At 39.1% G+C, this 17646-nt stretch overlaps 1 protein-coding gene across 1 annotated transcript in view; it reads left to right on the top strand.

Moving 5' to 3' along the window:
* The window catches only part of FOXN1 (forkhead box N1), a 73619-nt gene that overhangs the window by 1097 nt on the left and 54876 nt on the right, over positions 1-17646 (top strand). Inside the window, exon 2 of the mRNA XM_069945757.1 lies at positions 3960-4084. Coding sequence (XP_069801858.1) covers positions 4024-4084 — 61 coding nt within the window. The 5' untranslated portion in view covers positions 3960-4023. The remainder of the gene's footprint in view (positions 1-3959; positions 4085-17646) is intronic.

Genomic DNA, 17646 nt, shown 5'->3' with positions numbered 1-17646 from the left:
TGCAATGGGAAGCAAGAATAAATAATGAAGCGGAGGTCTCGAGCAATGATGGTACCTATAAAGAATACATTATTTCCGGTTACCGTGAATAAATAATAATCCATTGTAACAATAACACTATTTATTATGTATTTGCTCACTAAATATTAACAGAGTAGTTTCCAATATGTGTCTATGCTGACAGTTGTAGCTAGGAGCTACAGTATAAGGATCACTGCAGTAACAAGTCATTACCAAGTAGTCCCGACATGATAATATTTTGTACATACAACCAATAATATGTCTTGGTAACAGTTATTCTTGCACAAGTTCCATTCATGTCTTATAAATCATTGGGATAATTTACCAGCCATATTTTATAAATTTGTCTTTTAATAAGAAAAAAATTTATTATATATTTAGCATTTTTAACTTTTTGCTTTTTACCACAGCGTAAAGGCGCTGTCCACAATCACAAGTTCACAGTGATTCAGGCCAGTGTGAATTTATTGGTTAGAATAGTATAGTATACACTTTATTACACACCGAAAGCAATGAAAACCTGACAAAATTGTGGCAAACTGAGGCCAAACGATGGCATGTGCCATCAGAAAATCCTCTTTGGGATCATCAATGGAAGCACATCTCTAGGATTTGCTTTATGCTATACATAACAGACTAACATAGGATGAGTTTAAAGCATTATGATGAGTTTTGGAAATTGCTCTTATGGCAGCTGCTTATTTTGTATACATTTTCTATTGGTGAAGACGAGATACATTTTTAAATCTACCTTAAACTTGTCCACACATACATTTTACCTACTGATACCTCGTACATCCAAAACTGTTATCCATCCTGTCCTAAAAGTTAAAAATAGTCTTGAACATTTACTTAAGTAGCAGTGATCGGGAAGACGACAGACATACATACTGTAATTCCTTTGTTATGTAAAGTAGTATAAAAGAACTGATTACATAAGATTCTATTTATTGTCCATGATGTTAAACCACAGTAGCACAGACAGTATAATAGAATATATATATATATATATATATATATATATATATATATATATATATATATAATTATTTTTTAAGTTTGTAATATGACATTTCAAAGGTGCCATTTTAACATGTATATTCCATATAATGCATGTTATATTGTTATTCAGTGGTATATAGATGTGCTTATATATGCCTTGTTCACATTCACCCTTTCTGTCAGGGATTACAGTATTAATAACCGGAATGCTTGCGAGGGAAAATCCCAGAAATGTGAAAGAAATCTAACATCAGAATTCATTGGGATAGGGATCCCAATAACTTCAGTGTAAGCAGAAGTCATGACCCCAGTGTGAACATCTTCCAGCATGCCGCTTAGAATATCTAATGTATAAATAATAAAGTAAAATGAAACATGTTATCAGGATTGCGATCCAAATATGCCATTGGGGCACCTGAAGCATGACATAGAACTCATTACAGGCCTAATGGTAGTTTTGCAACCGGTAAAACTTCGTCAAATACTTAAGTATTTTATTAAAGGAAGATGGCTAATATTTAACATAAAATACAGAACTGCACAAGAAAGTTATTTTAAAAAAAGTTATTTTTTTAATTTATCCATAAAATGTAAATATACATAATATTACCCGATTTACTTTAAAGACGATGAATGTCAAATTGAAAGAATTAATTTTAGAAAAAATGTTCCCCACTAGCACCATAAATTATATGTAGGACAATGTGTTTCAACATCATTACCTTAGTCATAATAAGTCAGGCACTTGCTTTCAATGGAATTGTGCTTTTCCATGATAAGAGATGAAGCAATACATCCATTTATTATAACTGATCTTCAAGTAGATGGAGAATTATGCAAGAGCCTTAAGAAAAGGCATACCACTTGCACTATACCCATCACAGATTTATCATTCACATACATAGCAGTAACTTGAAAGTATTGTACATCAAATTTTTTACCAAGTCCCTACCTATAAGGTGTTATTTGTTATTTGAAAGGAGGCAGATGAGACATCAAGGCAAAGGTATGACTGGTACCTCTGCACCCTCAATAGCTATCCCCCTAATGTCTTACAGACAAGACTTAGACAAAATAGAATTTAATAGCTATATACATGCCGATATTCTATACAATACCAATTGGATCTTCTAATAAACTCACATTCCACTTTTTGCAGTTCAATGTTATATGAAGAAAGAAGTTTCTTTCTGTTTATGGCTTTTTCCCACTGTATATAAGTATGGTTTAGATAAAATTGCATTTATATTTTGGCCCATTATGGTGGGTAGCCCCCTTTAAAAGTATACCTAGCATGAAAAGTCACATAGTATACACGGAACTGAAATGTGTGGATCTGCTTGAGGCCTCTTAGAATGCCATCTATATGCTGAATTGTTCTTGTACTTCTGCTACAATCCCATTTGTGAATATAATCTTATCCAACATAACAAAGTAAAAAGCAATATCTTGAGGTCATTTTCATTTTCAATAAGTACGAACAAGTTAAAAAATTTCTTCCACAATTGTAGATAAATCAGTTCCAACTTTAACTACATACACTGTAAATGAATCTGACACTTGCTTCCGTCCGTAACTTCTTAACCATAAATCCGCAGGTTTGAAGTTAGCTCTTATTATATAATATATTCTATAATGAATGGCTCAAAAACTAGACTACAGCTTAAACATTTCTATACAGTCAGAGGTGTATCAAGTTCTATGGATGACCCCAAACTCAGGTTGTGTGCCTAATCCCAGTAGAATACAAATACATGTGGTACCAACACAATAGTACCATTCAGTGAACAAAGTGTTATATGTTGTCCAAATAACAGTGCCTAAATAATTGCACCCAAACTACCACTGCCATAAAGTATGTTTTGTTACTAACCCCCATGTAGTAAGTATAGGTAGACCATGGATGATAAGGATGGTGGGGTGATCTCTACATGGTGAATTCACCGAGTTAATTATTAGAGATGAGTGCAACTCAAGCATGTTTAAGTCCAATCATTTAGCATTTAAATACCGGTGGCTAAAGAAGTTCTCTACAGCTCTAGGGAGTCCTGGAAAACATAGGCCATAGGCTGCATCAGTGTTTCCCTAGACTCCCTAGGGCTCATGTCTATTAAGAATCCTTTTGCCTAAGCATATCCTTACCGTACCATATAACTATATAGTATTGAGGAACCATTCAATATTGCAAATCTCACACAGCATGTGTTGTTTTAAAGACAAGATCAGGTGAATACTGTTTCGAGCATCTTTTAGACCACAAAAAATGGTCAGAAATAAACATCAAAATGAATCCATTGGATGTTTGACCAAAATTTTTGACAGCTCACCTCTACTAAATCCCTGGAGACATGGTACATTTAGAAGGGTGCACAGGTCCCTGGTGGCTAGCCGTTGATTCACAAGAAGAACGACAAGGATTGAGGTTCTGGCACTTGTGCCGGAACCACAATCCTTATTGATCTTTTTAATACTTGTTATTCATTTCAGTTTCTAGAGTCACCTATGGGTAGCTGTCCTAGAGCCTTAAAACATGACCGGTTTGGGTGATATCCATAATTATGGTTCAAGAGACCAATGCTTAGGAAAGGAACCTAAGTCTCTCGTCATAATAGAGGAGCGGTACTCGCGTGCACCTTACTGCTCCATTCACTCTCTGTGGGAGTTGGTTGAGATTGTGGAGTACAGCAGTAAAGCATTAAAAGCTAATCTATGCAAAATGCATGTATCAATATCATTTTGGATTTTGTGAGCCATCATGTGGCCCAAACAACTATAATTAAGAGATTACCAATGGTTTGGCAGCCAACAGGACAAAACTATTACATGCCAACTTTAGTTATAAATATAGGCATCACACGTCCTCAGACAGATGTCAAGAAGGTCCAATGTAGTGCCTCTTGGAGAACTTTAATACCATTTATATTTTATGTCCACAGAAAAAAAAACTTGACCTAGACACTGATGGATGTTAAAGAAGCAGAGTTGTGTTAATGAGATCACATGGAAACGGAAAAGAACAACTTTTCTCAGCTGGAAGAAGAGATGGTGAACACACAATCTGGTAAAGAAAAATCCAGTTATCGTCTACATTATATATATATATATATATATATATATATATATATATATATATATGAGAAAGATAAAATAGAGCAATAGTCCAGAGTGTTTGCAGTAAGTGTAAAAATGGAGCCCCATGACATGATTCTGTAAGGGACTATGCACTATGAGCTGTTTCTCATTAGCCTATTAAGCTATATGGGATACCCTGACAGAATACAGTAAAGGCCAATGAGATATAAGCCACTTGCTTTTAAAGACATTGTGTGTTGTCTTATAAGAATGGAATGGATTGCATTAATATGGATTTTTAAAAACTAGACTGGGCGTCAGACTTGGCACACGATCCATGTTCTACAGGCTTAGTTTTCCTGTACCGTAATAATTGCTAGCTTCTAGGTGTATCTTTATGGCTATTGTCTAAATAATTGTTTATGTAGAATGTACTGTTCACTATTTACTGATTGGGATGCTCAAGCACTTTGTGGTATTACCATAAGGTATTGCCAGTATTGTGTTAATGGGGAATTTCCACGACAAAAAGTGATGACATGTTATCTATCATATCCTGATCGGTGAGGTCACAATAACTGAGCCCATATCAAACCTCAGAAAGAAGGGACCATAGTAGAGGGAAGTTTCTCCTTCATATATTTTCCCTGAGAATAGTCCTAGTGAAATCTCACATTTTATAGAATTATTTGAATAAGGTCCCAGTACAAATACAGCAGCCCTAGACACCTGGGCTGAATTCATCCCATTACTGTGCTTCCACAGGTTACAATTTTTACATGCAGATCTACCACAAATACACAGCAAAAAACACATATATTATGTGCAGATTCAGTACATACAAAATGGTGAAATGTAGAACTGCACAACATACGCAAGTACATTTTGAAGCTGTGGGGAATAGATTTTCGCCAGGCCACAGGACTGTATGTCAGCAGTAGCTACATCAAAGGTAGCTTTATTCTGCACTTAAGTGCTGCCCCCCTCAACACTGCTGCCCTAAGCAAAGGCCCTCAGGTGCCTAGTGGCAAGTACGGCCCTGTTCCTCATACAAACAATTCTGCTACTTCGGCCCATTGAACATTTAATTATTATTCCTATTAGTCCGTTTCTAATAGTATGAAGCATGCACTTTTCTAGCTTTGGCATTGCAGCATGGTGGCTTAGTGGTTAGCACTGTAGCCTTGCAGCGCTGGAGTCCTGGGTTCAAATCCCACCAAGGGCAACATCTGCAAAGAGTTTGTATGTTCTCTCCGTGTTTGCGTGGGTTTCCTCTGGGTACTCCGGTTTCCTCACACACCCAAAGACATACAGATAGGTGAAGTGCTGCGGAATCTGTGTGTGCTATACAAATAAAAACATTATTATTGTTTTAAGTGCCCCAAGATTCTGAAATGTTGCTTTGTATACTGTACGTAGAAAGTGAAATTTTGTAATGCCTGGCAATAGCGAAAAGTGAAAAAAAGTATACAGATAGGCATTTTTAGGAATATATTTAGGTTTAAATATTTTTTGAGGTTTCAATATATTAAGGGTCATCTATAAATATTTTTGTTATTCTACCTATGTAATGGATCCACCTTTTCAGCAGGGAAGCAGGGAACCTCCAACAGCAGGGAACCCCCAACCGAATTGCAACTCCCTGCATACCCTGACAGCAAAGTTGTCAGGGCATGTTGGTAGTTGTAGTTTTGCAACAGCTGGAGATCCACTGCTTGAGCATCACTATTTTATAGAAACTGTACTTTTTTGGTAAGACTCAAGCATGATCAGAAAATAACGCTATAATATAGGGGAACTGAAAGACATGTGGATCAAAAATTGTTGTTATTAGGTAAAATGGGGCTAGAGTTATTAGCGGGGTCATAAACTGAGGAAGAGGTTTACAGGCAAAATCTATATAAGCTTTGAGTAACTTTGTGCAAGTTTTGTTATTTTCTTCTCCATGAAAGTGATGTTTTCTTTTACTAAAGTACAGCACAGCTCAGAGCACAATACTTTAGAGAATATATCTTTTATTTGTCTATAAGTTAGTATGGTGGTGATAGCCATGGTTTAAAGAGAAACTGTCAGCAGGTTAGACGTATCTAACCTACTCATAGCCATCTATTGCACATGGGGAGCAGAGGATGAAGTTATGTCTCTTACCTTCATCCTCCACGCTGTTCCCGTGCTCTTTATTCTAAAGTCCTCTGCTGTGTAATCTTAGGAGAACTAGGGGTGGGGCTACCGCCCCTGTTCCTTCCCCCGGCATCCATTAATGTTCATAGGAGTGGTGAATGGCCGTTCGGGGGCAGGTCCTGCCCCTTCTAATGATTATCAATAGAGGGGGTGAGCTGGACCAATGCTTGGGGGGTCGTAGCCCAGCCCCCAGTGCTCCTAACAACTGGGCAGAGGATTTCAGAATAATAACCACAGAAACGGCACTGAGGATGAAGGTAAGACTCATACCTCCATCCTCAGCGCCCTGTGCCCACTAGGGAGCTATCAGAAGGTTAGATTCATCTAACCTTCTGATAGTTCCCCTTTAAGACATGCCTCTACATAAATCCAGTGCGCATCGTAGCCTCTATGCGTATGCATGCAGTAAACCCTACACCAGCGCAGAGCTGGCCTAGGTTTCAATAACATGTTTCCAGGGGAAAAATGTTAAATGCAGTGCATGCAGAGGCCACACCCCTGTTACACCCCTTCCCTCTCCTCTAAAGCATGAGCAGATAGGCCCAAAGTGAAAAATCTACTTCCACAACAAACATGTGCCAATAAAATTATTCGACTCTGGCATCTCTTTGCCAGAATATTCAAGTCTTCTTGCAATCCTATGCATAAATAACACGTAATTTTATGAAGATGCATTGTACCAAATGTTTTGCGCTAATAAACTTTTAGACTTTTAGGCTTGACAGCGCATAGCATCTAAGTCACATGAGCAAAATCATTTGTACAGCTTGTCTGTGACTTGTCACGTGACTTTCTTACAATTCCATAAAGGGTATTAAAAAAATCACAAGCAGTTCAAAATCACTTACAACTTTCGTTGAGATCAATGGTGGCGACCACTGAAGTCCCATGCGACCTGCAAACAAAAATCCATGGAATTGTTTTTGCAGCAGTCGCACAATGTTGCATATAACAAAGCAACTTCATTCACTAACATTACATGCAACATCCTAAAATTGTTGCGTAGCATGACCAAAGTCAAACATTTTGGATGCACCTGGAGTGACAAATAAGGATGATTATGCACAGACTCCAAATCTAGGAATTCATGTGAAAAGTAGGGACTGTGTAAGGATTTGGAAGTTACATTTCTCCTATAAGGCTCCTTTTATGTGGGTCGATCATCGATAATGAACATTCCCTGAGATTTCTCACTCACAAGATAATCAACCTGTGTAAAAGAGACCTTTAATCTTTTGTGTGGACATATACATTATCGTTATGAGCCGCAACTGGGGGTGTGCAGCCAGTAACAATGCATCTAAATTGTTATTGCAAAGACCCTCATCTAGGAAAAGATCCCATATGTCCCCCCATTGCCATGTATCCTGTACCCTGGTAAAGGTCAAGGGACTTCTTTGCACCCTAATAATATATATGATATACTGTACACTCCTTCCAGCCCCCACATTGCTAGGCACCTGTGCTTATTTATAGTGAACGTAGTTTAGAATAGGTTTACGAACTATACTGGTTATAACACTTACAGGCTCCTGTCCAGCCAACAAAGTTCTGCTACAATACTAAAACAATTACACAACAGTAAGAGGTAATAAATCATGTAGATCAAAAGGGTAAAATTTGTGGTATCACAGGCCCCACCTAAGGCTCCTCCTTAACTCATCCTTAGGCTTTGTCCCTCAAGGCTCTGATCATTTTCTTAATAGTCATGTATGTAATCAGAATCGAATGAGTTGCCAAACCTAATGAAGGGCGTTCATCCGAGAGCTTACAGCAAAATACTATTTTAATTCTGCACATGGGATATTTAATATCAGTAGACATGTCTGTTACACAGTTGTTTTATACTGTAGTCTAAAAGACTATGATAACACAGTGTCCCTCTGCCAGGACTCCCAGCCATCAGTAGTTATAGAGTAGAGATGAGCCAATAACTCTACTCCAAGTCCGCAAATATTCGTGCGATTCACGAATATTCGTGAATCGCATACAAATGAATTTTTTTAGGAAAACAAGCAAACTATATTAGCTACAATAGTGGGACTATTACACAGTAGTGATTTTTTTTTTCAACACCTGCTGCTTTAACAGCGTCAAAATTGGAAAATGTACATTTTTTATTGTACATTTAATTATTAATTTTCTCCCAGGACAGCAGTGGACATTGGTAAATGAGCACCCAGTGAGGTATTAAGATGGACACTGTGTTCACTGTGACTTTCTATAATGCACACCTAGCACCTAGTGCCTTGGTATAATGCACACCCAGCACCTAGTGACTTGGTATAATGCACACCCAGCACCTAGTGACTTGGTATAATGCACACCCAGCACCTAGTGACTTGGTATAATGTACACCCAGCACCTAGTGCCTTGGTATAATGCACACCCAGCACCTAGTGACTTGGTATAATGTACACCCAGCACCTAGTGCCTTGGTATAATGCACACCCAGCACCTAGTGCCTTGGTATAATGCACACCCAGCACCTAGTGCCTTGGTATAATGCACACCCAGCACCCAGTGACTTGGTATAATGAACAAGAGTCACCCAGTTACTTGGTATACTGGACAATAGCTTCACTGTTCCCACAGAAAACCACCCACAATACACTCTCCTCTCCGTCCTTATGTCTCTGTATTTCTTCCCTGCTCTAACTGCCTGCTGCAACCTACTCTCCACTATACACAGCCGACTGGCCGCCTCAAGGAAGCCAATCACCTTATATTGAGGGGAAGGGGGAGCAATCCCTTGCTCCCGCCAAAAGACAGTTCTGTAAGCTAACATGTGCGGCCACCAAGTTTAGTGAATTTGCGAAGTTTAGTAAGGTCTGTGTTAGGAACTGCAGGACTGCTCAAGATCCTAGTTATATATTGCTTGTGCTGCATGCTACATGTATCCTGAGCCTCCCCTAAAGTCTATTCTAATGTTATATTGTTTAGAGTCTTATAAAGTTAAATACTGATGCAGAGTATATGGACCCCTGTTTTAGTGATTGGTGGGGTACCTGGGTTTTGACCGCCCAAAATCAGACACTTTGGGGGAGATTTATTAAACTGGTGTAAAGTACAATTGTCTTAGTTGCCCCTAGCAACCAATCTTTAATTTGTCACAGGTTCCTTGAAAAATGAAAGGTGGAATGTGATTGGTCACTAGGGGCAACTATGGCAATTCTACTTTACACCAGTTTGATAAATCTCTCCCTTATTGTTTATATTGGGTTGATAAGTGTTGCTTGTATGTATGTATGTGTTGCTTAAAAAATGTTTTGCATGTCCTACAGACTAATCAAAAGTTTTGATTGATTGGGGTCAAACCCTGACCAATTGCTAAAACGTGCCAGGAGAGAGAAAGAAGCGACTGAGAGCTGTGTCACATGGCACAGAGCTAGGAGAGAACGCACTTAGAATGCGCTACTTCCCACTACAGCAATCAGTTGAGGCCTAAAAAACAATAGCTCCCGGCCTGACTTTGTTTTAATTGCCTCTCATACACCTTGAAATCATGTTATAGAATTGCTGCAACCCTGTAGCACTCCATGTTCTAATGGATAGGATGAATATAGCTAATAGAGCTGATTTCCTAATAATAATGAAGCTAGTTTTCTAATATAGTGTAATACACAGATCTGTGTGTACATATTAAAACACTTTAATTAAGCTATTATACCAGAGCTGAAGGTGAGGTTGCAATGGAATCTGCACATAGAGTATCTTGATATCGCCATAGGGTGCACTTAGCCACTGAGCTATGCCGGTTGATGTAATTTAGTATTGCTATTAATCATATATGGGTTGCTGGTAAGTACAGTACTAGGTCTCCATCATTTACAAATATTTGTAAGGAAATATGTGAACATGGGGAGAGAATGAATTTCAATACAAAAGGTCAGGTTTAAGCTTGTCAGGAGAGTGGAATTTGGTTAGAAGACAAACTATTTTAACTTCATACTCTTCATATAGTGCTGTCCGCTCCAGTGATAACTCTGCCATGAAGAATATTATGTAACTATCTGCATAATCACATCAAAGAGTCAAGAGTGCTACAGTGTATCACAGAACCGCACAATGGAGTGTATTATTTATTTTCATTCATTTACATGGTGCCAACACATTGCAAAACACTCTACAGAGACTGTCATTACTCATATAGGTCTCTATCCTCATTGGGGTTCCCAGTGTTTTTGGATTATAGGAGGAAATGGGAATGGGAGAAAAAGAGAATGGGAGGATGTTGAAGTTTAATATATACTGTAATAATGGTGCCTAATCAAAAAATGAATCGGCCATGATGGATATTTTTAACCAATCATTGTCTGAACCATGCAAGCCGTAATTGGCTGAAACCCAATAGTTAGTCACCATTTGTGCATGAGCTTTTACCTGAAATTGGGTGACATTATTGATGGTGGGAAATTCAGTGTAACAATATGGCATACACCTGACATACAAGCAGCATACACTATGATAGAGTTTACAGTCTAATGTGTGTGATAACTTTAGTGTGGAATTGGCTCAAATAACCCAAAATCTAAAATACTAGGAAAGATAAATTTAAACTAGACAGTAGCTCATGCTACATGATACATATGACACATCCTTAAATTTGTCAAACATCGCTGCCTGATCCCTTTGTTCTGGGAGAGATAAGCCACAATGAGAGCTCTATGGCTGTGGCTTAACCCTCCCCATACAGAACACAGGAACACTTGGCCATGCCAAATGTGCCTGTGTATAGTGGGGACAGGAAAGATAAGTGACAGCTGAACAATCATTCAGTTATTGAAGGTGTATGGCCACCTTAAAATGGTGCTATTTGTAAAGATACTAAGGTATGATAATCTGTTTATGTATGTTCTGCAATTACATACAACTACATTACATTACATACAACTAAATTCCATACGTTAGACAAACATACTAGGTCCAATTTCATAGAAGATTAATATACCCATCTATATCCAAGTATTGGAGGAACCCTAAAGAAATCCATACAAATGCAGGGAGACCATGTAAACTCAATGCAAATGTTAGTCCTTGCTTGGATTTGAATCCAGAACTTCAGTAGTGTAAGGTGATGGTAACACCCAACGTAGAGACATTACAGAGGATTGTCCCCATTTATTCGTGTGATGACTCTGACTTTCCTTCCTGTGCCAGAATCTCCATTTCGCTGGTAACTTGACACATAGAAAAACAATTATGACAATTACCTCTTATATAGTTTATTTTGTAAACATGGCTATTTGTTCTTTTGTCAAAACACAATTATTTCTAGAAATAATATTCACTGAAATGAAACCGATAAATCCTTGGTACTTTCCAAAATATCATACCCATTTCAAAATATTAGGGTGGAGGGGAGACGGCAAGAAATAAACCCTCCAAGATTGTCTTACAAGCTAGGCTGGGCTCCAATTGTGAGATTTATTGGCCACATTTTACATGGAAGTTAATGGGAACGTCTCCCATTCACCAACACCAGCAGTAATGATGCAGTTTTGAACTCTTACTGTATATTTTTAACTTTGCTGAACTCCCCGAATCACTGAATACTGCAAATCATTAGTCACATACAGTATATACACATACAGGTGCATACATACACCCCCATTGCATACATCCTTAGCTGCTCCCTTACCGATGATCACAATGAAGTCAGCAACAAGTGTGAGCACTGGCATAAACTGTCTGAAAATGCCAATGGCCATGCCAAAATCTCCATCAGGGTCTTAAATGTGATCTTCAGGGATGATTCTACTTTCTATTGCAATAGCTTACCAGTCATGCGTCACCTTAGAAAGTTGGCGCCAGGAGCAGCGTCAGCACCCAGGAGTTTTATGAATTATTTCTGTATGGAATGGAAAATTGCAATGTACTGTTTTGTTTGTGGAGGTAGAATGTCAAACATTTTATGTTAATATCTTCCATAAGACTGTTGATATGGAAGCTGAATACAGTAGGATCGTAAGAAAATATGTTTACTATTAGTCTGGTGTTTTTATTGGTGTTTGTCCTTTGTTAATGTATGACTTATATAATGACTCATGTGACTTATGATACTGATTAGAGATGTGCGAATCACACGGAAGTTCGTTTTGTGAAGTTTGTGAATATTTGAGAATCACATGCAAACGAGTTTTTATTAAAACAGGCAAACTGTAGTAGCTACAAGAGTGGGACTGTTACAGAGTAGTGATTTTTTTCAACAGTTGTTGCTGTTGGGAAATGTAAATTTTTTCAAAATGTCAATCAGCCTGTCAATCATTTAGTTTCCACTATGGACAGTACTGGACGTCGGTGGATCAGCAGCGTAATATCAATGTTATCCCAGGACAGCAGTGGACATTGGTAAATGAGCACCCAGTGAGTTATTAAGATGCACGCTGTGTCCACTGTGGCTCTCTATAATGCACACCCAGCACCCAGTGACTTGGTATAATGAACAACAGTCACCCAGTTACTATGTATACTGGACAATGGCTTCACTGCTTCCACAGAAAACCACCCACAATCCGCCCTCCTCTTCTCTCCTCTCTGTCCCTATCTTTCTGTATTTCTCTCCCTGCTCTAACTGCCTGCTGCAACCTACTCTCCACTATACACAGCCGACTGGCCGCCTCCAGGAAGCCAATCACCTTATATAGAGGGTGAGGGGGAGGTGCTGACATCACAGTCGGGTTTGCAGCTGATTGGATGGGTGCTAGGGATTATGGGTAATCCCTTACTCCTGCCAAAAGACAGTTCTGTAAGCTTACATGTGCAGCGACATATTTCATGAATTTACGAAGCAAATCTGGCGAATTCACAAATCGATATGAAGCGAATTTAATGCCCAATTTGTTGACAATCAGAATTCATGAGATTTGCTGCATTCATATCCAATACTGATGTTATCAGCTGACAATGATGGATCCGATTGAATACAAACAGCTGAGGCTATGTTCCCACTATGGAATCATAGCCCGAAAAACAGCTGTCTGCTAATATTGACAGCTGCAAATAATCATCACGGTTTCCCGCTATGATCCCATAGTGGGAACATAGCCATAATGTGCATCATTCTGCTGTCCACTGCTATACCGTTATCCCCTATCTAGTGAATTGGTGGAGGGTCCGTCCGATGGGATTTGCACCAATTTCTACAATGAATGAATAGAGCAGCATCGTGCATATGCGACCAGTGCTCCATTCATTCTCCATAGGGCTTTCACACATTGCTGAGCTCAGCAGAAGATATTTCCCTCCATTTCTGGGATCAATATGGGTCCAAGTGGTCAGACCCCTACCAATCTGTTAGTTATCAACTATCCAGTGGATAAGGAATAACTTGTCATAGTGAGAATCCTTCAGTCTCACCCTTTTTACTTAGCAGTGGACTGTTATCATTTGTGCCTAGGGGCGGACATTTCGGGCTATACTGTACTATTCTTTAACAACACCGCCTCATGTTTACTACTTAATCTCTCTCATTTCCACTTCGGGGAACCTCCACAAACATGTCAGTGTCTCTTTCTACAAGCTGTACTTCTGCAGCTGACAGTAATCGGCCTTGCTATATGCAGGACAATGGAACTTTTAAGGAAAAATTAAAGCTGAGTTGTGATTGTTTTCTATATTACACACTTTTGGGCTTTTTGTTTTCTGTTTAAATAATCCACATGGAATTACAAGAACAAATCCACAGCCAGGCTCTGAGATCTCCTTCACAGCCGATATCACGACCCAGTTGATGGACTGCCTGGTCCCCCAGTCAATGACTAGGGCAGGACACAGCTGCAGTGACTGATTGGCTGAGCGGGCAATCTATCAGGTTGTGATGTCATCGAAACTCGGAGGAATATGCCTTCCAGAGAGGGTCCTGGAGCCTGTGATGCAGAGCTTTGCGGACATGGGTAGAGGTAAGTAGTGATTGTTTATTATGTTCCCTGTCCCTGCGGGCAAACAGTTGTTGTTGTTGTTTTTTTTTTCATCAATTCTCCTCTAAAAGGATATCCGGAATTCTATGCAGCCATGGAAAGTTCTTCTCAGCTCACTTCCAATTATAAACAGAAATCTTATAATTTAAAGGGAACCTGTCACCTATAACAGAGACCCTGATTCAGGGACAGTCTAAAATCAGCCTTTATTAGCTAGGACCACAGATCGTGTATGCTCTGTATTCCCTGATATGCTTGAGCTGCTGCGCCTCCTGTTCTTCCATTGTCGTTTGACAACTTTTCGTTTATGCACAGCAATAAAGCCTAAAAACTATAAAGTAAGACAGCTACTGGATCTATTTTTCTACGTACAGACTTATTCTGCCCTAAACATAAATACACTGATAGATTCACTTTAACTGTATGATGGAAATATTAATGATGTACTTTTATGATACTGTATATCCTCCGTGGTTTTGTTTCTACAGCTTTTTACAGTTTGTTTTTACAGAGCTATATACATAAATCTCAATGGCAACAGACAGACAACAAATTATGTGTAGTGTAGTCCTGAAGTCTTGGTTTTTGTTATTTGTCCCCCTTCTTAGTGCTAACATACATTTGGTAGGTGGGACAGACGTAGGAGACAAAGAGAATGGAATATGACATATAACATGTTATCTAACATTGCACAAAAACTGTTGTGATAAACTTAGCTCTGCTACATCATAGTTTATATGGTCTCTTAGACTATTAGCAGGTTAGACAGCATGTAGCAGGGAATATCTATACAGAAGGTGGAGAAAGTCCTCTGCACTATGTGCCTCAAAAGGCAGATAATTACACAGCTTAGGTTTTAGACAATTCCCAGCAGGTTGGTGGGAGTGACTGAGGATTGGTTGATAATTGATGTTCTGAGAAGGTTCTATAGTCCCTGTTAGGAATATTGTACGGTGAAAGGAAAACAGAGGAAGATGGGTCTGCAGCACTTTCATGTGGGTTTACACCACACCCAGCATAAAACAAGCTGCCACAGCCAAGAACAGAAACAATTAGGGTGGAACAAGGAACACGCCTTCCTGGTAAAGAACCATGGAACATGATCCTTCACTATACTAGGAAGCCGATGCTAATGAGTTAGATGGAAAGAAGATGGAAACAGGAAACAATAGGGACCACTCATCAAAGCCCAACCTTATGACCAATCCAATAATAGCTCCCCTGCACAGACAGGCCTCAGCATTTCCAGTCACTAGTCCCGGTTACGTATCCATCCCTCACGTTGCGAATCACTGCATGGAAAGCTTTTCCATTTTTACCTTTAATAGTTTCAATTGTTTGGATCATAAGGATATTTAAGAACTGCTGACTAATTTCTTTTTCCAGAGAAAGACCATTTGGTTAGAAAGGTAGTTAGCTGTTTCAGCGCTCACATATGGGGGTAAATATGAACAACACTATTACAGATGGTGTGTAGAGGGAGAAGGGATTTATGGTGAACATTATGGCTACGTTCACACAAAGTCAAAAATAAAGAAAAGGCGGACGATTTTGATATTTTAAAAAAACATCAGTTTTAGCCGCGATTTAACTGACTGCAATGGCAATGAATTAAAGTCAATGGGAAGACGGACATCCAATGCACACAATGTGGGACGTATGAAAAGGCGTAAATGCCTTTTTTAGGCGCAGATGTAAACAGTATTTTTTGCAAAGATTTTTTTCACATCTGCCCTATCTGCGCCACCTTTGCCAGTGGGGCGGAGAGGGGGCGTTACGGGGGGTGCAGCAGCACGCGGGGGGAGCGTGGCCTCTGCGTGCGCCGCATTTATCATTTTTTTTGTGGAAAAATGATACTGAAACCTACGCCAGCTCTGAGCTGGCGTAGGTTTCAAAGTTTTTGCATGGACGGACTCCGTGCAATCAGGATTTATGTAGAGGCAATGAGCCTCTACATAAATCCCCTGAGCTCCAGAGCTGTGGGGACATTTGTAAGCCCCGCGTAAAAACCATCAGACTTCATAAATGCCCCCCCAATGCATTGAATAATGAACGTTTTTACTGCAGACGTCAAAATTAGAGATGAGTGAACCGGCCGAGTTTGGGTTCATATGAACCTGAACTCTCGGCTTCTGATTCCCGCTGTCTGCAGCCTCCGTGAACAGGGTGGATACAGCCTGAGGACCGCCTGGAAAATTGGGATACAGCCTATGGCTATGGCTGTATTCCAGTTTTCCAGGCGGTCCTCAGGCTGTATCCACCCTCTCCACGGAGCGGCCAGACAGCGGGAATCAGAAGCCAAAAGTTCAGGTTCATATGAAACCGAACATCGGCCGTTTCGCTCATCTCTAGTCAAAATAATGAACATGATCATTATTTTCGGGCGTCTTTTGCAAACACTGGATATTTTTTATTAGTTGTTCACACACAGTTTTTTTTTTGTCACCGTTCTTTCTCCGTTTTTACTATTAAATTCAATGGACTTTTCAATGAAGCCACATCCAAAGGCCAATCAGTCCACCTAAAGTAAAATAATGGACCAACATCAGTCTTTGCACTAAGGGGAGGCCAGGCTGCTAAATGACGTCCGTTATTTTAGACTCAAAATGACAGACATCATTTTAAAGGAGCTGAAAAAACGTTGTGTGAACATAGCCTAAGGAAGACGTTACACTATTCTTATCATCAGTGAAGGCTTCCGTTACATAAAGATTTTTGTTTTTTTGTTTTTTTTTCCTTTGTATTACTCTCCTCTCCCAAAAAAGTATTAAAAGCTAACAGTTCATTCCAATAAAATTTGAAAAAATATATATATCTCATCACAAGAAAAAAAGTACGTTTTTTTTTGGAAGGTAATGATAAACAGAAAAAAAGCTTGACTATTAGGACCCAAAATATTTCTTTGATTTCTTTCTCATTTACATTGACGTACATGTTTCCTCCTCTTCATTGCCAATACCCGCTTTTCCAAGCCCAGCCCAGCCAAGCCCAGGCACAGCAGAAAGACCCACACAGAACTGCCTAATATCATTTAACGTCATTTAGCTGTCTGGCCTCCCCTTAGTGCAATGACAGTTGTTGGTACATTATTCTAGTTTGAGATTACTAATTGGCCTTTGGGTGCGGCTTAATTGAAAAGTCCATTGAATTTAATAGTAAAAAAGGAGAAAGAACGGTGGAAAAAGAAAAACTGTGTGTGAACAACTAATAAAAAACGTCCGCTGTTTGCAAAATATGTCCAAAAATAATGATCATGTTCATTATTTTAACGTCCGCGGCAAAAACGTCCATTATTCAATACATTGTGTGCATTGGACGTCCGTCTTCCCATTCACTTCATTGCATTGCCATTGCAGTCAGTTAAATCTCGACAAAAAAACGGATGTTTTTTTAAATATGAAAATCGTCCGTCTTTTCAATATTTTTGACATTGTGTGAACATAGCCATAAA

Source organism: Dendropsophus ebraccatus, chromosome 11 (genome assembly GCF_027789765.1).
Source record: "Dendropsophus ebraccatus isolate aDenEbr1 chromosome 11, aDenEbr1.pat, whole genome shotgun sequence".
NCBI classification, from domain to species: domain Eukaryota; kingdom Metazoa; phylum Chordata; class Amphibia; order Anura; family Hylidae; genus Dendropsophus; species Dendropsophus ebraccatus.
Note: the sequence above shows the minus strand (reverse complement) of the source record. Positions and strands in the feature narration are given on the sequence as shown.